Source organism: Leptosomus discolor, chromosome 5 (genome assembly GCF_034619465.1).
Source record: "Leptosomus discolor isolate bLepDis1 chromosome 5, bLepDis1.hap2, whole genome shotgun sequence".
Taxonomy (NCBI): Eukaryota; Metazoa; Chordata; class Aves; order Leptosomiformes; family Leptosomidae; genus Leptosomus; species Leptosomus discolor.
In genome coordinates this window covers 52,530,476-52,552,475 of record NC_141395.1, presented here as the reverse complement: position 1 = coordinate 52,552,475, position 22,000 = coordinate 52,530,476, and the positions used below count along the sequence as shown (strand labels likewise).

General features: G+C 38.3%; 1 protein-coding gene across 1 annotated transcript in view; it reads right to left on the bottom strand.

Annotated features, from left to right (window-relative positions):
- Positions 1-22,000, bottom strand: part of RALYL (RALY RNA binding protein like) — a 191,446-nt gene that overhangs the window by 49,318 nt on the left and 120,128 nt on the right. Inside the window, exons 2-3 of the mRNA XM_086466015.1 lie at positions 21,148-21,223; positions 1,279-1,311 (exon numbers count right to left, since the gene is read on the bottom strand). Coding sequence (XP_086322141.1) covers positions 1,279-1,311; positions 21,148-21,223 — 109 coding nt within the window. The remainder of the gene's footprint in view (positions 1-1,278; positions 1,312-21,147; positions 21,224-22,000) is intronic.

Here is a 22,000-nt window from a genome sequence, read left to right as displayed (position 1 = left end):
GGTAATCACTTCATTACAAGAGTGGAGGCCTCAAAAAAACAGCTCAATAGGACAAGTTAGAGTGGAGTAATGAAAGGCAATAACAGAAATGACTGAATTTGATAATGAAGTTGGACATTTCAAAGCATACAGTCAAAGAGCACCCAACCCCAATTTGATCAGTATTTAACTTATTTTTGAATAATTTTGAGTTGGTAGAAAGTAGAAATGGCAAGCAATTAATTCAAAATACACTCAAACAAACGAGTTACTTTATGCTGTAGAAACTGAGACTCTGCTTATGCCGAGTTGTTGAGTTTCTCTGGTCATAACTGACACTTCCTTTGTCTGCTAACTAATTTGCCCTTCAGAACTTGAACTAGTTTTTTTGTTCTGCAGTTAATGCAACAATGTGGAAGCTACTTACAATTACACGGCAGAACTAACCCGTAAGCTGCTATTTTGCATGGGATCTTTTCTCTGCAGTTTATGTTCTTGGTACCATGAAGCATGGTGTTGTGAACAAAGAAAAATGAGAATGAAGAGACAAAGAATATACAGTTCTGAAGGAAAACAGGGAGTAAGAATGTTAGGAAACTTAAGTTCTAAAGAAAGAAGCTAAAAGGAAAACAGTGCATGGAAAGCAAACTTCAGATTCAGAAGTAAAATACAGATACTTACCTTTACATAATAGTCTACACTTTATAAAAGAATGGTACTTTTTTTTTCCAGAATGTCATATTTAAATATGAGTTTTTAGAAAAATGAGTTAATTATTTTAATATATAGACCATTTATTTTAATATATAACAGAGCAGCTATAAGACTATGAAGACAACAGCTGTAATACACAAATCAGTGTAGTGATCCATAGGCTAAAAATGTGATATTTTTCTATTTTATAAATTTGATTTTATTTCTGTTATTGAATTATCAAAACTGAAGTATCAATTATTTGTTCTGGGGCCTAGACCAGTGGTATAGACAGTATTTGAAACCGTTTGACTGAAAGATCAGTGAAGACAAAATAAGCCAGCTACTTTTCAATGCAACATTTAATTCCTATATGTCTTTTACTATCAATTTTGCTGAGTCAATAGAGGCAAAACATACTTCTTAAGAAGGGAAATATGCACAGTTGCTGACTTTACTGACCAATAACTGCTTTTTCTATGCTTAGGTATAGTAAATAACCATAGTGTTGAAACAGGATGTTTACGTTCAACATAATCTCAGAAACTACATAACCTAGTAGTTGAATATATAAATATCCATGGAAATACACATATTCCTACTTACCCAACGGACAGGAAAGGCTCCTTTGATTCAAGTCTGTCAAGTGAATAACAGAAATTTCAAATACATAAATATATATTATTTATTGTATTTCAGAACATTTATATGATAAATTTAAACTAGCCACACTCACTATCAAACTTACTTGTTGACCAATACACAATTTAACAACAATAGTAGGCCTTATGCATTATGCTAGGAGCTTAACACAGAAAAAATCCCATTTACCTGAACCAAAGTTCAGTTAGAAATCAAATATTTACAAAGCAGCATATCTAGGCCCTTTAAATTTCACAGATTCAGATATCTTGTGCAGGTATTTACATGGAAAGTCTAGAGTGAACAAGTAATACTTTGTCCTTTTTTTTGCATTTTTCATGTGAAATTTTTTTTCTTGGTGGCTATGATTTAGAGAAGATATTAAATATATATTTTTTAATTAACTTTAAACATAGAAAAGTTCTTACACCCATACTAAATTCTGATTACACCCTTTTTTTTTTGCTAACATCCTCTATTCTTATGACATGGTCACTGCTTCATCGTGAGAACTTCTTGCACATCTGTCACCATCAGCCTTGTGCTGGAGCTGGATGCCACTGGTTTGGTAGACCCAGAATCATGCTCACTTCTAAAACCGGTTGTTAAAAGCATGTTGTTCTCTAACTCCCTGCTGTTGCTGCTGCCTCTTGTGAGGAGCTGCACCATTTGCACACTGGCAGGAGCCTCTTCTACTAGTAGTTTCCACCCAACTAGGATAGATTAGAAAATCCGTCTACATTACTGTACTGTATTTCTGCTTCAGTACCTGCAACAGGCTGCCCTTAATTTTGTAGGGTGCCCTAGCTGCAATGAGCTTACTAATATCAGCTGCTTGTTAGGACCATTAGCATGCGATTTTAGCATCCTTAAACATATTTAAAGCAAATTTGCAACTCAGTTATTTGGAGAGGTTACATGACACGCAGATGATGCAGAAGTTCTCTGCTATGCTAATTTTTACTGAGAGCACAGCTAGGAAGAACAGCAAACAAAACCCCCACATACTTAATGTCTGTTTGTAGCCTTTAATAAAAGTGCTTCTAACAAAGCAAAGTGTGTCATATGTGGAACTGAACATTCCATTTGTGATGACCCCTCCCATCTGAAACCAATTCAGTCCCACAACAAAATATCTGAGATAGCACTGTGAACAGGACTAACTGTAAACAAAAGTACTGTAAATAATTTGCCAGTGTTTTAAGAATGAACTTGCCTGCAACTCTTTTTTGTAGAAAAAACAACAAGTACATTTGCAGTTATTCATTTAGCAAAGGTTTTGTACAAAAAACTCACAAATCGATAGACCAGTCTAGTTACTGCCATCTATCTGGAAGGGTATTTACAAAAGGTGAACTTGTCACTGTGCTTTTGAAAGGATCGTATGATTCTGCCTTTAATTGAAAAATACTGCATGTCATCTTTTTGCAAAGCATTTACTACTTCTCCAGAATCACTAGTGGAAATACCTTAGGAGCCTGTCTTCTGATGCACTTTAAACCTAATTTCCTGGGGTTAGATCTCCAGCAGTGGTAAGGACAACTTGCAGAAGGCTTGAGGAAAGGTCAAAATGTATCCAAAACAGAATAACTGCTCTGTTGTCCTCATGGCTGTACCTTACCTTTCCATTTCTTTCTGGGGTTGTGATCCACGTGGAAGCAAAAGACTAGAAGAGGGGATCACTGATAGCCTTGTGTGTACCTGGAAGCACAGTGGAAGCCCAAAGCTGGGTATCCCCACACTCAGAGTGACACTTCTCCAGGGCAGAACCAGTGCTGTCAGAAATGCTTTTGCCCCAGACTGCCATGCTGCACACCAAAACCCTCATAGCACCAAGAAAATGCTTAGCTTGGTGCCCTCTGTGCTTAGGCAGTACTGCCAGAGAGCAATAAAGTGACAGGGCTCTTTGCGTGTGGAGTTGCACCCTTCTCATGAAGGCTCTGTGCAGCCACCATGCCAGGTTCACGGACCAGCTCTTCCTGCTGTGGATCACACCGTTACAGGAGAACACCTGCACCACCTTTGCGGCTTTTCTCTGGTGTACGAGGAAAAGCACAACTAGTGTTATGGTTTTGTTTCCTGGTTTTCTGCTTAAAGAAATGAACCAGACATGGGAAGTACCCAGTGTTTGGCTCAAGAGATTAACTATAAGCAAAACGAGCAAAGAATGAAAGCCTCAGAACATATTTACATACTTCATAATACAGAAATTTTGTAATGAAGAGAGACCTGGCACTATCCTGATGGAGGACATTCAGGTGGATAATACTTGCAAACGAAAAGTGTGTGGTAGCACGCCCTGTGAACAAAATACTGCAATCAAAAATCTATTTGAAATCCATTCTCAAAATGGAATTCAATTTGATTTAAATAGTGCTGCCCTAGGTTTGACCCCTCTCTAGTATATTTGACTAAATGGTTTTAGATAATTTGCTGCATTACTTTAAATTAGTTCAAGTATTCCTCATAGTAAAGGAATGCAATTATTTGTTGGCCTTTTATTTAAATTAGTAATTCAGTATATGGCAAATTAATATAAAGGTTTTAAAACTGCAATACCATATAAAATAATATCCTATATCGCCTTTACTGGTGACATTTATCAATATATATTACAGATTTTTTTACCTTTCTTTTCTAGCCTGCAGTATGCAAAATTCTCTAGAGTTTTGGGGAAGTCTTGCATAATTAAATGATATCTCAAGAAGAGTAATCCCAATAAGTTGTGAGAAGGGCTGTCATACACCTTCAGGAAAAATGTTAAAACAAATTCTTTCTTGCAAAAATGTATTGAGCATGCAAGAAATATGACACTAGATGGTAAACAAAGGGAATATGTTTTAATTATGTAGAAATGGTAATGAAGCTGGAGTGAACAGGATTTTTCTTTCTTTCCCAAAATGGTTTTCCCATAGGAAAATTTCAGTTTGTCAAAATGTCATGGCAATATATCAGTCTGACTAGGAGGGAGGCAAGGTAATGGGTAGCATGGCTGGGATGTGGCAGGCTGAAGTTGTGTTTCCCTTGAATTCTGAGCTAAGATCTTCTGAAAGGTCTGACTTATCTACATCTAATGGATAAGTCTTTACAGGAGGAAAAAGGATTTTTATACTACGTAAATTGCTCAGTTAGAATCAGTCACTGTAAACCAAACAGGCATAGGCAATCAATTTATGCCCATTGATATGCTACAACACTGTCACACTCTGTGTTTAAAATAAGGACCCTAGAAATTTCTCATTTAGTATTTTACCCCTCGCAACCTGTCATCTCAAGACATTTTACAAGATCTGATTAACGTAATTGTGTATTTCATTATTTTCTTTGCTGTTAAGTTTGCTTATATTAATGCCAGCTATCTAAATCCACCTTTGACATGGACTGAACATGTAGATGGATGAATTTTTCAAGGTTTGCAGACAAACATACAAGGAAATGTGACTAAGGGCACGTGAATTCCTTCTTGACCTCTAATCAAATTATTTAAGGACAGGAAGATCCCAAAGTAAACTCCATGTTCCTTGCATAATTGTCCTGTTAAGATTACAGGCAAGATGGCTTTTTATATTTGAGTCCTGACCCAAGATACATAAAATCAATATAATTTCTTGTTAAGAATCCTCACCTCTCCTTCCCAAAACCTATTTACAGGACAAAGTCGGTAACATTCCTAACAATATCAGTGTTGTACACAAACAAAGGGATTTTAGCCATGCATTCTCCAAGGTAACTCATTATGAATAAATACATTCTTCCTTGTGGTGATCATATTAATTTCAACTCTAAGGAGTTAGTAAGGAAAACACATGGAATTTAAAGCACTTGTTAGAGTTCTTATTCTGACTTTTTAGTATAATAAAACTGTCTACCCTGAATCAGGGGAAGTGATGGTCAGGAACCAAAATATTCTTAGACAAGTCATCATTTTGGGTTACAATCTTCAAATTGGAATTCCCAAGGGGGATAATCTGACTGTGTTGCTGATATCACAGATCTTCTGTTTGACTGTAAAACACATGAATAATGACTGCAGTTTTCAAGGGGACTGGAAAAGTTAATACTTCCAAGCAGAATCCAGAGGATTCAGGCTTCTCATTCAAGCTGTGTAGGAAAACCAGGCCAACTAAAAAGCATTTTGGACTTCAGCGGCTTGACGAAGTGGCTGTATAGCATTAATGTGTATTTTGTATGATTGATGTGGCTAACTTATTTACCTGTCAAGCATGTCTCTCTCTTTGTGCTGTACAGCTTTAGGAATCAAAGATTTAGCAAAAATACATGAAGTGAAAGAATATTCAGATTTATGGCTCACCCCATTTGCCAATGAATTTAATTTTAAAATGATAACCAAGGACAACTCAAGGGACCTTTCAGAAGAAACTAAGGTAGTTTGCCATTCACATTAATCAGCCAGGCTTGCATTTTTCTCTGCATGTTGACTTCATGGTTTCAAGTCAACAGTCATTAGTGATCAGAAAACATTTTCCTTCAGAAATTTTTAAGCAGTATTGCTAACATTTTGTCCTCTAATTCCTTTCCTTTTTAAAACATGCACATTATAACTTTCGGTAACTCCCAATATTTGTATACAATGCAAGCAGGCCTGATAAAAACATGTCTTAATTTACAGAAGAAATATTGTTTCATGTAACTTCCACTACCTATTGAGACTGAAATAGCCATTGCTGGTGTACACTAGGTAATCCATCCTTCCCATTTATAATGGTTTCTGTGACGTAAAGTAGTTTCAATCCAGGGTCATTTTTCTGGACATCAATAACTGTTGTCAGATAAATTAGGGAAGAAGCTCATTCTGTCTTCTGAAACTTCCATAAATGTCATTATAAATCTTGGCAAGTTTTATTAAGAAGCACTGTCATATTCTGGAATAACTAAATGTTAGACCAACTAGAAGATCTGTATAGAACTATACCTGTATAGAAGATCTAATCTGTCATCAGTGTTTCAGAAGCAGGGGGTATGGAGAAATAATTTACAGCTTTGTGTCAATTTTTACAATTGTTATTAATACATTTAATAAGTTCCATTTCCAGCTGGTTGTTGACATAGAAATTGATGAGACTGGCTAGAAAAACAACACAAATTGTGTTTTCATTACTATCGTACAGTACAAAATACTGTATTAATATGAAAATATGGGAGCACCCTGGGAAGTCCTGTTCCATGGAGCTGAACTCTTATATTATTTATTGAAACATAATAATTCTAGTACAAAATAAAATACATCTCTTAAACTATGGATGGAAACAAAACTACTGCAAACTCAATGTCATTTCTCAGTGCAAACTTACTCCTCTGACATGGTAACTGACTCAGCAGACAGAAGAAGAGATAGATAATAGGTAAGACTTAGCCTGATTTTTAAAGCTTTTGATATTGCCTTATAGGAGAGTGTCATATTCAAGCTGGTAAAATATAATCTAATTAACTTAAGGTAGATACACATTAAGCCAAAAAACCCCAACATGACCATGTACAAAGAATTATGCCAATGGGAAAGAGGGGCACATTAGATACTAGGAACACTCAGCACTATGCTTTGTTCCATTTTGGTTTGCATAAATGTTTTGAACAACAAAACAGAGGCTGTGCATGTTAAAATAGATGACAAAAAGCTGTTTTTTAAACAGTCAGCAAATAGGCTTAAATTCTAAAGTAAGCCTGACAAATTGGACAAAGTCTGAAATCAGTGTAATGAAATTTAAAAAAAGGTCCAGTAAGAATTCTTGATAAGTACAAGTTTCAGGGGCCTCTACAATTTATTTCTGCATGAATTAATACGGTAGATAATCTTTAGCCATCAGTTAATAGAGTGTGACTGAATAATCTGTCCAGAATGTCTATGTTTAGCCTGTACCTGTGGCTAAACTATAACAGTCACTCTATCACCCAACAAACCCTCACCAGCCAGGGAGTGGCATCAGGAAAGAGCAGAGCAGACCCGCAGGTGGAAGCAAGAACATATTATAATGAGATAAAACTAATACCAACAGATACACAGAGTTACACTTAGCTAAATGAATATCCAGTCCTCAGGAGCAGGGAGAAGCCAGAGCTGAAGCAGAAGGGACCCCAGCAGAAACCCCCCCAGCAGCTCCCTCTCCTCAGCAAACCTCCCCCTTTATAATGACCATGACGTTACGGGACGGGCTGCACCTGGAGCTCACTCAGGGCAGCTGCCCTGGCTGGCTGGAGCCTGCCCAGCACGGCTGGGTGGGATTCTGTCCCAGCCAGACCAGGACACCAGCACATCTCTAAAATTTGACAGTTGAAAACTGAACAAAAAGTAGCTTTCAATACAGGGAAGAAGTGCTTTAAAGAGACTGACTCTTCCCTATGCTAATTTTCACAACAGCAAGAGGCTAGGATGAAACATAAATCAATGTAGACTGACAAGTTGGTTTTGATATACCAGTAAACATGTATTTTGTCATGTTGGATACTGAGTGCACTACTATTATAACACATGGGATGTAAGGGTTTTGGGGTTGTGGTAGGAAAGGGAGGCATGGGGAAGAACAGTAAAGGAAGTAGATTCTAATAATCCTCATTAACGGGTGGCCTAAATTTTAGGCAGCAAGAAGAGAGGAAAACAGAAAAGCTCTAAGTCATTTGAAGGCTGTATAATAACGTGGTGGGCTGACCCTGGCCAGGTGCCCACCAAAGCCACTCTATCACTCCCCCTCCTCAACTGGACAGGAGAGAGGAAAAAAAAATAAAAAATAACAGGCTTGTGGGGTTGAGATAAGGACAAGGAGATCACTCAAGATTTACCATCACAGGCAAAACAAACTTGACTACAGGAAAATGTAATTTATTATCAATTAACTCAGAGAAGAGTAATGAGAAATGAAAACAAATCTTAAAACACCTTCACCTCACCCCTCCCTTCTTTTCCTAGGCTTAACTTTGATCCCAATTTCTCTCCCTCCTCCCCCCTAGCGGCACAGGAGGGAACAGGGAATGGGGGTTGGGGTCAGTTCATCACTCTGTTGTTCCTGCCGCTCCTTCCTCCTCAGGGGGAGGACTCCTCACACGTTTCCCCTGCTCCAGTGTGGGGTCCCCCTCATGGGAGAAAGTCCTCCATGACTTCTCCAACGTGAGTCCTCCCACGGGTTCAGTTCTTCATGAACTGCTCCAACGTGGGTCTCCTCCATGGTGTGCAGTCCTTCAGGAACCGACTGCTCCAGCATGAGCCCCCCTCACGGGGTCTCTAGCAGCAAACCTGCTCCAGCGTGGGCTTCTCTCTCTCCACGGGCCACAGGTCCTGCCAGGAGCCTGCTCCGGTGCAGGCTTCCCACGGGGTCATAGCTTCCTTCAGGCATCCACCTACTCCGGGGTGGGGGCCCTCCACGGGGTGTAGGCAGTCATCTGCTCCACCACCCATGGGCTGCAGGGGGACAGCCTGCCTCACCATGGTCTTCACCACAGGCCGCAGGGGAATCGCTGCTCCGGCGCCTGGAGCATCTCCTCCCCCTCCTTCTTCACTGACCTTGGTGTCTGCAGGATGTTTCTCTCACATATTCTCACTCCTCTCACTCGCTGCAATTACTGCTGCGCAACAACTTTTTCACTCTCTTAAATACGTTATCACAGAGGCAAAAAACGCTGTCGCTGACTGGCTCGGCCTTGGCCAGCGGCGGGTCCGTCTTAAAGCCGGCTGGCATTGGCTATGTCTGACATAGGGGAAACTTCTAGCAGCTTTGTACAGAAGCCACCCCTGTAACCTCCCCACTACCAAAACCTTGCCATGCAGACCCGTTACAAATAATATAATATTTTCAGAGAGCTGGAACTAAAAACCAGGATCATATCCATCTAATAGAGTTGCAATAGCTGATTATAGTTTGTGCCTGACTTTATAGTCTATTCCTCTATGAATCCATAAATCGCAAAGACAACATTAACAGTACCATGGATTCTCATAGCTAAGATAAATATTGGCGTGTCTGAGAAAAAGAGTTGTGACTTGGGGAGAAATTAATTCAGACTCTACACAGGAACACTTTCTTAGATAGTTATAGACTACAGTTGCTTCCCACAGCACTCAAGAGAAGTCTCCTGAAACCAAATGGAGGGATAAGGAAGCTAAACTGACCTTAATCTGTACACCATGTCTGTATGATGTTTCCAGTCATGAAGAAATGAATGCTCAGATTCAAACTGAGATTCTTGCAAGAAGCAAGAATACAAACTCATTTTCCTTCAGGTAAGAATACTTCTAACTCTGATCCCCTTCCCAAACTTAAAATGTGCTCTATTTAGAACCTTTGTTCAAGTAAGCAAAGGAAAGAAACTCTAGAGAATTAAAGTAACTCCATGTCACCACTGTCAATTTTAATTTGCCTTTTCCTGTGATATGCTAATAGTTGCTGAACTTTGCAAAAACCTGTTCTCCTAACAAAAGAAAGTATTTTGAAAAAAATATGGTGGCATACTTAGCTATCTACCTTAAAGTCCTCTTTCCGACAGCTTTAATCATCCTTTGCACGAAGCTGATGTCACCTGACCCTCTTCTGCTCTAAATCAAAGAAAGAACATTCAGGTCAATATGTACTGGTCTAAAAACATCTAGAATGAGTTCATCAGGGTGGGCTGAACAAAACAGTGTTGACTGATCTAACGCACACAATCAATACTACTTTACTGCATGGCTATTTGTAGTCACAAATAGATGAAGGTTAATGCAGGCATTGCCTCTGAGGATCCCAAGGGTAGAGGTTTAATCTCCTTTTCCCTCAATGACACTACTAACACTTAACAGTAGTTACAGGAGGGGCACTGCTCTGACAACTTATGATTTGTGTCTGTCATGCTTTTCCTTGAATAATCTCACTCTGGCAAGACTGAAAAATACAACATACATTTTTATGCCAGTAGATATTAGAAATTGCTCATTTCTTATAATAAATTGACACATGTTTGTGAACACATTTGTTACTTTTCAGTAAAATAGCCAATGTTTTTGCCAGAAGCTTGGGAATATCAGCAACATAATCTACCAAAAAGGCATGCAGTTTATAACTTTAAGAAATAAAATTACATTTGACATTATGCACCAACAGAGCTATCTAAGTATTGGTCCTGGCAGGCTGGATAACACATTTTCAGATAGTATACTCCAAGGCTAGTGGAATTCACCAAGAAATAAAATGTGGAGTAATTTCACTTTTAGTAATTCACTGCATACTAATATGTTGCTATTGTACCTCTGTGTTGGACACAGCACAGCCTTCCATGCTCTTTGTAATCTTACTTAACAATTCATTTTCTCTTAAACTAAGTATACTTTAAATCTCTTCTTCTGATATTATTTATGACTTTAAAATATATAAAAAAATGTATAAAAGGTTACAGCCTCTCATTTATCCAGCCTTCCTCATTTATTGACAGAATACTAACCAGCATCGTATTTCTCTTGCTGTTTGTAAGCCACCTGAACTGTGCCCTTGCAGCATATCAGCAGCTCCCAGACTGAATTACAGCCTTCTATACAATTAGAGGAATTCCATTATGGGAGAACCAATGCCTACTTATGAGCCTACAACGTGGTGCTCTGAAGCACAGCCTTCCCCTGCATCTCTGGATTACTGCTGCAATAAAGGGTTTACTAAATTCCTGATAACGAAGAATCCTGCTGTTTCTTTGTGATGTTAGGGCAGGCCCTTCTCTATTCTGTGTCATGAACCCTATGTCCTTACTTTTAAAGACCTCTACAAAGTTAATAAGATAGTTAACCAAACAGCAGTGGTTGCAAAACCGGATACTATTTCTATGATGCCTGCTTCACTAAAACTCAAAATGTGGAAAAATGACCATGGTGTCTGTTTCTGGGTTTTTTTTTTTGTGTTTTGTTTTGTTTTTTTAATATGTTGTAGGTACTATCCTTTTTCTTTTTAAGCTAACTGAAACACAGGTGAATACCTGCAGAAGACATCTTTCTGCTAGAACAAAGTGAATCCAAATTCTGATTATTTCTTAAATCAAATGCAAGAAGCCATGCAGTAATAAAGGGTAGAAATCTCACACGTAATAAGTGATAGGAACAGGGCTCAGACTGTCAAGATTTAAAACAAATGACTAAAAGGACTATTTCTGTTTGCCCACAGGAAAAAACATCAATGCTCTGGATCTTTTAGGAATTTATGTTTTGAATTATAAACCAAATCTTTTTCATTTGTATTAGCAGCACAAATTCTTGGATAAGAAAGAAGTCATAATAACTTCAATGCCATCAGAATGTTGTGAATATGTTTTCTGTTCCTCTGTGGGATGAACAGTGATTAGAATCCATGAAAAAAATAAGATGGTTTTACAGTTAGTTACTTCAGCTATAGTATATTGCTTCAGGTTTCATAGGAGGTGAAAAAAGTAAGAAAGAAAATTAAACACCAGGACAAAAAAAAAGCAACAATAAGAGAACAGGCTATTCTTCTCTAAACTTGCTAATCTCTGAGCATGAGTGTGATTATGGTGTCTGGGCTTTTGTGGAAGAAAACAACATCAGTCATGTGACACTACATATCACCTGCAAGAGGAAAAGTACTGAGCTAGGAAAAGGGATGCAGGTCCTCTGCAGCTGTGTATAAGTTGGTGTTACTAGCTTCTTCTTAACAAAGACAAAACCCCAAACTGACAAAAGACTGTGTAAGTCTAAAGCATAAATTGAGGGGAGATGTGAACAATGGCAAGTGCTAGTCTTTAAGTCTACGTAGGATATGCTTCAAAATGGATCTGAGTCAAGACCATAGTTTAAAAACCTCTGATGAAGGTGAATGCCAACAAACATGAGAAAAATATATTATTTAGGATATACTACTTCTCAGATTATCAGTATCTGCCCTAGTCCCTAGAGATAGATTTAAAAGGGAATTATGGCAGTATTTTTATAATAGTCAAGGGGAAGATTTAAAAACAACAACAAAAAAAAAGGGCAGTCGTTTTGTCCTAGTTATTGGAGTTACACACAGAATAGGAATTATTTGACTAAATGAACAAATCAAGATGACAAGTGTATTTGATATATTTTTGCCTTTTGAACTTCTCCATCTGTGATTTGTCTCCAGAAGCAAAGGTTTACCTGGGTGCTACTAAGGACCTGAGATTCCACACCCCCACCCCCCCATTTCCCCCTCTCTGAACTTATCAGGTACTGCACATGCATGCTCTGGATCATGTGAAAAGGTGAACTTACATCCTTGGCTGGCTCTCCCAACCCCTCTGAGCACAGGGATTTGTTCTTTAAACAGCTCTGGGACAAAATTGATTGCAGGTACACAGACATAATTCAGAAATGCAGAGCTGCATATGTTGACTTCCATTAGTAGATATTTTTACTTATTCTTATATTAGTTGACACGGGGCTTTTTCCTTGAAAGAAACTAAACAAAAATTCAGACCAAACTGCATCACCGGATCTGCTGTAGTTTTGTATTTGTGCCTTTTAAGATTTTTAATACAATTAAGAATACTACTTAACTTCTCAACACAAGCAAAATTTACACTGTTTGTTGTGAATTTTAAGTGAGAATTTCAGACTAAATGATCTTTTTTTTCTGTTTGGTAATGACTGCTTCAAATGTGATCACTGAGAACATTCTTTGATGAAATGAATGTAAATAATATCCTACTGGATTTAAAATTATTTCCATTTAAACGTGCCTAGAAATGTTGTTTTATGGAAGCTAGATCTTTTGGCAGATCTGTAGAGCAACTCTCATCTTAGATTCATTCCATTGCACAGCAATAAAATAGATTATTAGTGAAGGAAGGTAATCAAAGGCATCAAGAAGATACATTACTGTAAAAAGGAATCACTTTGATTCAAAAGAAATATCACATTGTGTAATCTTAATATGATGTATTAATCAAAAACTTATGTTCCATAAGCATAAATGATTTTTTTATTCAGTATGTTAAATAAAGTAAGATGCATCATCAAAATTTAGTGCAAATGTGAAGTATCAGAAAATAATTTATTAGGTTTACTTTCTGCTGCCTGGACTGTGTCTTTAGGCTCTTGTAGGCCAATGATAAAAGTGGACACACAAATGCACAAAGAAAAAGAAGAATAAAGCAGGAAGTTGTTAGTAATCTAGGTCAATATTCAATCAAGAAAGATCCTTATACCTGCAGTTATTTTTAGTATATGCCAGTAGGTTAAAGCATATAGTTAGTACACTGCCAATGGCACACTACAGCAGCAATTATGCAAAATACTGCAGTATTCAAATAGAATAGTAATGCTTGTTTGGCACAGAATTTGTTGAGTTTATATTATGCTTTCAAAGGGGAGGAATGATCTCAAGAAGCCTCCTACCCTGGAAGAAGTGATCACATTGCTCATCACTGTGCCTTTCACGCTTTCTCCTGAAATGAAGGGCATCCAGAAGTGCTCAAAAAACAAGTCAAAAAAATGGATGGCTCTATGGACTGAGAGGTGAACCAAACTGCACCAAACTCTATAAATAATATCTTAAAATAAATCTGAGAAGCAGAGAAATACTGTAAGCAAATCTTTAAGCCTCTGCTATAAAATAAAACTGCAAAACCAAAGGAAATGCAAGATGTGTAACAATCTAATCAGTTTTGTGATGGAGATTATAAAAGTAAAGTGTACTAAGGAAAGTGATAAAGTATTTTTGTCAAAGAAAAATAAAACTTTGATATAAAACCATAATCATACCCTGTAAATAAGAGTGCATCTCTTTCCAGTATATTAATACTAGACATCTATGTGGCCCTGCTTTGGGGGGCGCTTGTTCCAACCCCTAATGTTCTGTGAGTCTGTGATTTAAATAGCTTCCTCCAGAGGCTATGGGATTCATGAAATTACAAGGTAAAGGCTGGTTAATATGGCTAGTTATCAGCATGTTAAATCAAGCATGCTGAATACATATTTCAATTGCATTACATGGAGAAGTGGTTGGGAATAAGAAATGACTGTGGTGTCTAACACCACTTGGGGAGTGCTGAACCATAAGCCTGAAACTTCAGAGACCAGCTTGGAAAGAACTTACCCTCAAGGGATGCCTTTGCCAGGGCCACCATGTGCTACAGACAGGCAGTGCTGCAGGACCTCAGCCACCACTGGGCGGAAATCTGGCCAGACAAGGCCACATGGCCAGAGACTATCTCGGTCAGTATTTCCTGGTCTCGTTAATCCGTCCACTAAATCCATCCTGCTCACTGTCTCACTGCAGGACATGCCTCAACCAGATTGATCCCAGACTAGGCAGCTTCATGCCCAGCCAGCACTGGGAATACTGGGAGGAGTGGGGCTTGAATAACTCCTCACTGGGCCTTCAAGATGTGGCACTGGGGCAAGGCCAGTTTTGCTTATTGGGGCCTTACAAGGAAGTCTGGAGTTTGCCAAGGGTGAAAATAACCCACGTGGGGAGGGTTAGTCTTAGCTAAATCAGTCTTAGAAATGTTTATAGGTCAACTACAATATTAAATTGTAGAGAGCAAAGAGAGTAACTACACATCCCAGCAGTGCCAAGCAACTTGCCTTCCCAGTTTTCATCCAAATCCCAGTCCCCTTCTTTCCTGCATTATACAAATATTAGTTCACTCCTAGGGGGTTTCATCTTTGGTAAACAAACCAGTTTTCTCAGAAAGCAGGCTCAGCTGCCATCTGGGACAGCTTGCTCCCAGCTGCCTCCCAGTTGCACCAGTATCACTGCACCAGTTTTGGATCCCCGTGCCCCACACAGTCTCCAGCAGGTCCCCACTACCACCTCACACAGCAGGGCCTGCCACTAAAATCCCACTGTTCTGCTAGCCTATAGCACTGTCTTTTCATTATTTCAAGAAACTCAGAAATAGGTGCCTCCCCCAGTTCTCAAATCACCCATCTTTGTTACTGCTAGAGGGATTGCAGAGAAGATTTTGAACAGACTCTCATGCCAAGAGCCACACAGAGGGGACATGGTGAGCCTGTCCTGCGCCAAGGCAAGCCACAGGCAGTGTGTGCACGGCGGCTCTGCTCTGCCTGGCCTGGAGCAATTAGCAACCTCCAGAGTTAAGAACTAGAAGAAACTAATCCTGTCTTAATAACCCCAGCAAAGACCTCCAAAATGGAGAGAAAGCTTTCAGACATGTATTTAACACCTCGTATAGCATGATGGTGGACTGAAATGAACAATAAGTAGTTAAAATATTTTATGATGTAGAGAAACAGAATGCCAGTCCATCAGAGTATTTGCAGTTGATTCTACCTTGGTAGGTAGGGGCATAAACCCCGAAAAAAAAAAACCCAACCAGTAAATGGTTTTTCATATGCTGACACAGTACTGCTTTGGTGAAATACTGATCAAAACACCACTAAATTAAAAAAAATGAAGTGTGAGCCTTTATTTTACCACAACAATGCTCCCAAAGAGTACTTTAACACATTTGTGTCAGCACCTTTAATCTTCACCTTGTGTTTCAAAGAGATGAAAATTAGCCAGTAAAATTAACTGCTGCTTGAGGCTAGACTCAAATAACAAGTTGTAAAGTAATTTTAAGACGCAGATTTGCCAGGCATTTGGTTTTCTGCAGAAGTGCTGTGCTTAAAAAGGAAGTTCACAACAATTTTGAGCCTTCTAGGATTCAGGTTCCCCCTCACATACTGAAGAGCAATGCAAATCAGGAGGAATGCTGCTGGAGCCAACAGCTATGTTAGATTTAAGCTGATTCCTGAGCACTACCCAAGCATATCTGTAGTTGTTCAATGAGTATGCTTGAAGTTAATATGTTTAGCAGCTTTCTGAAGCAACGCCTAAATCTTTCTGTTCTCCAAGTATTTTTAAGGCCTAATGCAAATCAGAAATTCTTTTATTATGGATTGAATAGCCTCACAATGAAATTGACCTGCTCCCACAGCACTAACTCCATCCCTGCATGCCTAGACTGTGTATCTACATACCTCCCAGGCTACCTGTTGCTGCTTCCACCTTTTTATGTCTCATCTGTTCATCTGTGCCGGCCACCTGCTAACTTTGCTTGACTTCTTGTTCAACAGGATGAACCATTCTTGAACTTGAAGGAGATGAAGCTTGGAAATCAGCCATCTCTCCTGGCTCCCTTTTTTCTCTGGGACAGTGTCCCATGGGATTATTCCAAGCTGTGCAAGTCTGCTCTCCAGCAGTCAAGGGTTGTGATCAATGGGATCTTCATCTGGTAGGAATTAGGGTATTAAACTGCATTTAAGAGAGAAGCGAAGTAAATTCTAATCCAGTGAATGGCAAAACTTTTTGCTGACTTCATTAGGTCCATGATGCATTTTAACTTCTCTGTATCACTTTTAATTGCAGCCTTTTTTTCTACAAACTCTACAAAGAGTGCTAGCACCAAAAAGATGTGAAAGGTATAAGTGGAATAATAAACTTGAGAACAAAGGAAAGTCTGAATATGTGAACAACTGCCCATACAAGTCAAAGATGAAATGATATACACATGTCTTGCATCTAGTTATTCCTACAGCTCAAAAAAACCCAAAAGATGTGTCTCACATTTGGGCTCATGCTGAATTTCACATAGGTGAGATTAAATGAGATTATTTACACACCTTATAAAATTATAAAGGATAAAAACATGTAAATCCTGAACTGAGGCATGACCAAGTGTTATACCATTCCAGGCAAAAGTGGACCTAATGACTTGGACACATAAGGAAGTTGCGTGGGTATAACACATCATAGACATTGGTTGCTCCTTTTTAAATACTCATGTGCATATCCAGCTCTAAGTATGATGCAGGTTTCTCTTCAGAGATGCAAAGTACTTTGAAAAAGTTTGAGCCTCAAGCACTTCATAATAAATAAAATCTTGCAACCTTGTGCAGCACTTCTGCTTGTTTACCTTAAAACTGTTCTTAGATGTATCTCAAATATCCAAAAATACTCTTTAAAGATCTGTAACAAAGGAGACTGAACAAACAATAGTTATCCTTAATACAATGTTGTACACAGCCACTGTTTTTCCATTGGATGTCTACCTTAAGACAGTTTCTTCTAGATAGGTTTCCTGAACATGCTTATGAAAACTCCACATGTGGTAAGTGTCAAAGCTTGTTTAAATAACCGTATTAGACATCTATTGTTTCCTCTTTATACACTAAATTGGCTATCTTAGAGAAGGAAATTATATTGCTTCAACATAATTTGCTCCCAATTTTTATCATCTTCTAGGTGTTGATAAATTGATTAATAATTTGTTCTAGTACATTTCTGGGAATCACATCTGGGCTGACCTGATAATTTTCTGGGTCCTCCTCTTCTTAAAAATAGGTATAATTCCTGCCCATACCCAGTGGTTTTCTACCTTACATGACCTCTATAAGTCTCTGAAAACAGTCACTAATAGTCCACATAGAGATGCAGCTAGTTCTTTAAACACTCTAGGGTGAATCTCATCATACCATTTCCATTGAACTCACTCACTCAAACACTGGTTAGCCAATTCTTTTATTCCATACCCTCTGGTTAAAATGGATTTTCTTAAACAGCGGGTCAACTAACCTCTTCTGCTGAAGAAGCCTTTTCTGTATCATCTACTATCTGCTCTCCTTTCTCACTAAGTGACAGCTGTATAAAAAAGCAGAGGCAGTTACTCTAATGACAATCTTTTTGTTGTCTTTTATACAGTTATGTGCCTTAGCCCTTCTGACATCCTGTTAGATGACTCCGCTGTTCTTTTCTACTCACTTCCAGTCATGGGGTTTTGATTCCACATTTTGTACAATTCCTTTTCACTTTTCAGGATGTTAAAGAAACATGACTTTGCCATATTATTCCTTTATTCCTGTTCTTATGCTTAAGGAGAATTCTCTGTTCTACCTTAAGCATAGTCAATGCAAGATTTTCTGCACTCCTTTTGTCCTTAAAATTTCCTTCCCAGGTATCCTACTTATCAGTGCTCTGAGCTCATTGAAGTCTGCCTGAAATCCATTATCCCATTTCTACTCCTCTCAGTCCACCCTTTTCACAATGAATATTTTGTGATAACTGAATTTTTAACCAATGCCTCTTAGTCAAAATCAAATCTAAAGTAACCATTTCCCTCTTAACTTGCTCCATCTTGTGGGTTAACTCTGGCCAGCAGCTAAGCACCCACATAGCCTCTATCTCACTCCCCTACCATTGTCCCCTATCAGAATGAAGGAGAGAATAGGAAGAGCAAAAGTGAAAAAGCTTCATGGATTGAGATTAATGTAGTGCAACAAGAGATGCAAAGGCAATTACTTTCCACCTCCCACAGGCAGCCCAGGCAGTCTCCAAGCAACAGCTACTTTGAAAGGAAAAACCTCCCCAGTTTTATTTCCGAGCATGATGTTATATGATCTAGAATATCCCTTTGGCCAGTTTGTCAGCCATCTCAGCTGTATTCCTTCTCAACTTACTGTTCACCCCGGTCTAGACAGAATAGGAAAAAGACAAAGCCTTAAGGCTGTGCAAACACTGCTCTGCAACAACCAAAATATCAGTGCTTTAGTAACCAATCCAAAACACGGCACCACATGGGATCCTATGAAGACAGTTAACCCCATCCCAGCCAGACCCAGTACAATGTTTTGAAATAAGTAAATATTTGCAGCATTGACAAGAACTTTATAAGCCATTGATCTCCTCACATATTATTATGCTAACAGATACTGAAATAATGAGTTCTCCTTCTAGCTTCTGTTAGTTGCAAAAAGCTTCTCAATCTTCTAGATAAATAGTCTGTACTAGTACAGGACACAACATAAGATTTTTTTCTCTTTAAAGTTTCCTCAGAACTTTCCACAGCTCTCTTATCCCTGTCTTGTCTGTAGAGCAAGTATTTATGAGAAACCATTCAGAAACTCAGAGGTGGAAGTACATATAAGTGCCAGAAATCACAGAACATCTTCAAAAATATTTTTGAATACTGACACAAAGACACAGTAGACCATGGCTACCAGTAACACCTACAGCATTTAACAGCTTGCAGTTGAGAGTAATGATAAAACAGGTGTTCTTTTCTCCAGAAATAATATTTCTATCACGTCAGCTAAGAGCAACTATATGACAAAACTTCACTTTACTATTATGTAGCACACAGGCTCAGATCTAAAATGCTCATTCCAAGATCCCACCATTGAATTTCCACCTGAAGCTTTCAGACCAGACCAGGCCTGAAAAGTCCTGCTCAAGTGTGTCTGATTTTACCATTGGTCTCAGAGCCAGTCTGTTTGCATTTCAGCTACAGCAGAAATCAGCCCTAACCCCCTTCATGGATCTGAAGCATAAATTCTGCAGTACTTTTATAAGAAGTGAGGTTTATTGAGCAGAAATGCACTGTCCACGTTCGCCTGTCAATCCCCCTAACAATCTGCAATGCTTCACTAAGCTTAATTGATTTTGAAAAAAGTGGGGGTTTCTTCAAGTTGGTACAAGCTGTATGAAAAAAAAGCACCTGGAAATAGGAGAAAAAGACTATCAATGCCATCCTGACCACCCAAGAAAGAAATCCAGTCTTGTTAGAAGTTCTCACCCTTGACACACAAATCAATGAGAAACCAGTTCTATTGCTGTGAAATTATTAGTTATTTCACTAGTCCCTGCAAATAAAGTCATGAGAACAAGACCATAGCTGAGCAAGCAATAAAGCCTAAGGATTAAAAATTGAAAGAATACCCCAAAAAAATCCAAACAAAAAAATTACTGATTGTAGTACCAGAAGTGGGGACATTAATAAACACTTCACAAATCACGACACCAGTCTTTTTGACAGTAGGTTTAGCAAATAACAGATTTATAATTTTATTATTTCATTGTAATTGTTAAACATTACACTTTTATATGGGCCTAAAGTCTGCTCTTCCCCTGCACTTCCATTTTCACCTTAGAAAGAGTAAAAGGAGGTGTGACCAGCGGATAAACAAATAAACAAACATCCTTTTAATACAACATATATTTAAATTCAAAGCTTCAATTCCAGGCTGAGTACTTAGGTGGGGTCTTGCGGCACTTAACATTCACCAAGCACAACTCCAGTGACTTTAGCATCCTTGGAACAAAACCCATGCAAGGCAATTGCCTTCTGCTACTTCATCCTAAAGGAGCATTGCTGTCAAAACACCTTTTCAAATAGCTTTTTAGTATAGCAATTCTACATGAAATACCTCTTAGAGTTTAAAGCTGCAGCCCCTTCCTTTGAGCTGTTCTTGCATTGGCAAATAACGTCCATGCTGTGAACACCGAGAAGGCAGAGACCAGATCTTTTGCCTCAGTAAAACACAAGGTATTTTCACTAAGAAATAAAATTCTGGTCCAACGGTTTTAGTTTTACCTATGCTTCTGAATGCCTGTATTATTATTTAAATAGCTTAAGGGTTTTGGTGGTGTGTTTTTTTGTTTTTGTTTTTGTTTTTTTACAGCAAACAAACTCTGGTAGTTGTTTCCAACCAAAAGAGGGGCATTATGTGCATACTGTAATCATTGCACTTACATATCAGTCAAAAGGTTTGTTTGCTGGGCTTACTCCTACTTAGCATAAGTTAGTTGTTTAAGACAGGCATCACACAGCCAGTCTTAATCTCCAGCAGTTAGAACATTTAGCTCTGAAACGAGTCAACAGATACACAGAGTGTCAGACAATACCATACTGGCTCTTTTATTCACATTCAAAACGTTTCAGTCTGTACAGGAGCTTGATTGTATTTTGTACAAACACCAAAGAATGAATGGAAAAAAATTCCTTTGTCTCATTCCTGGGCTACAGAATGACATTGGTAGAAAAACTCTGGTAATATGAAACGTATCTAACAAGAATTGAGTTATGGTAACTTGAGATATCACTTACCTGTAAAGTGCTGAAAGTGGCCGCTTGTTGCCAGGTTTTGGTCTGTATGGTTTTGGTTCTCCTGCCATGTTGATATCTGAAAGCAAATATTTGATATTAATAAGCCAAACACCTAGAAGTTAGAATGAGTTTACAAAGGCACCTTTGAGACACTGAAAACGAGTAATAGTGAAAATGAACACCGTACCTAACACACCTATCTAGTTTTTGTCATTTCTGAATTGATGCTATAAAACTTTCCTAAAAATTCTTACTGTAATAGATGAGGAATTCAGGCAAAATGTCAGTTATTGGTAACAGATAGAAAGGACCTTTTTTAAATATACATGAATTTCCACTCATGAGGCCGAAGCCAATAATGTATTACAGGAGAAGATTTGAACGGTAGCTCAGATGTTGAGACAAACTATGATCTCAAGTCAAATTCTCTTGTGAAGAACTATAATGGTTCTGAAGATGTCCCCTAGAAAAATGCACACTGATCTTTAACTGCCATGTCACTATCCACTCAAAAAGGTTTTTCAAAAGCCAATAAGAGTATCTGTTTAAATACAAGAGTATCTATTTAGAGACTATTTCCTACCCCAAATACTTTTTTTTTTTGTTCTGAGTATACAAATGCACTGGCTTTAAAAATTATACGGAGAATGAGGAAATCTGGTTTTGCACATGCTTTATCTTAGGCAGGTACTTACAATTCTCAGTAACATCAGAAATCTTGTGCACCCTTTCTAAAAGTACACTTACATTATGCCTGTGCATTTATCCTTGAAATTTAAAAATGCCAAGCTTATATAGACATTAGTCATGCTGGTTCTCAAATTACTCTTTTAAAATCATATGCAAAGACATA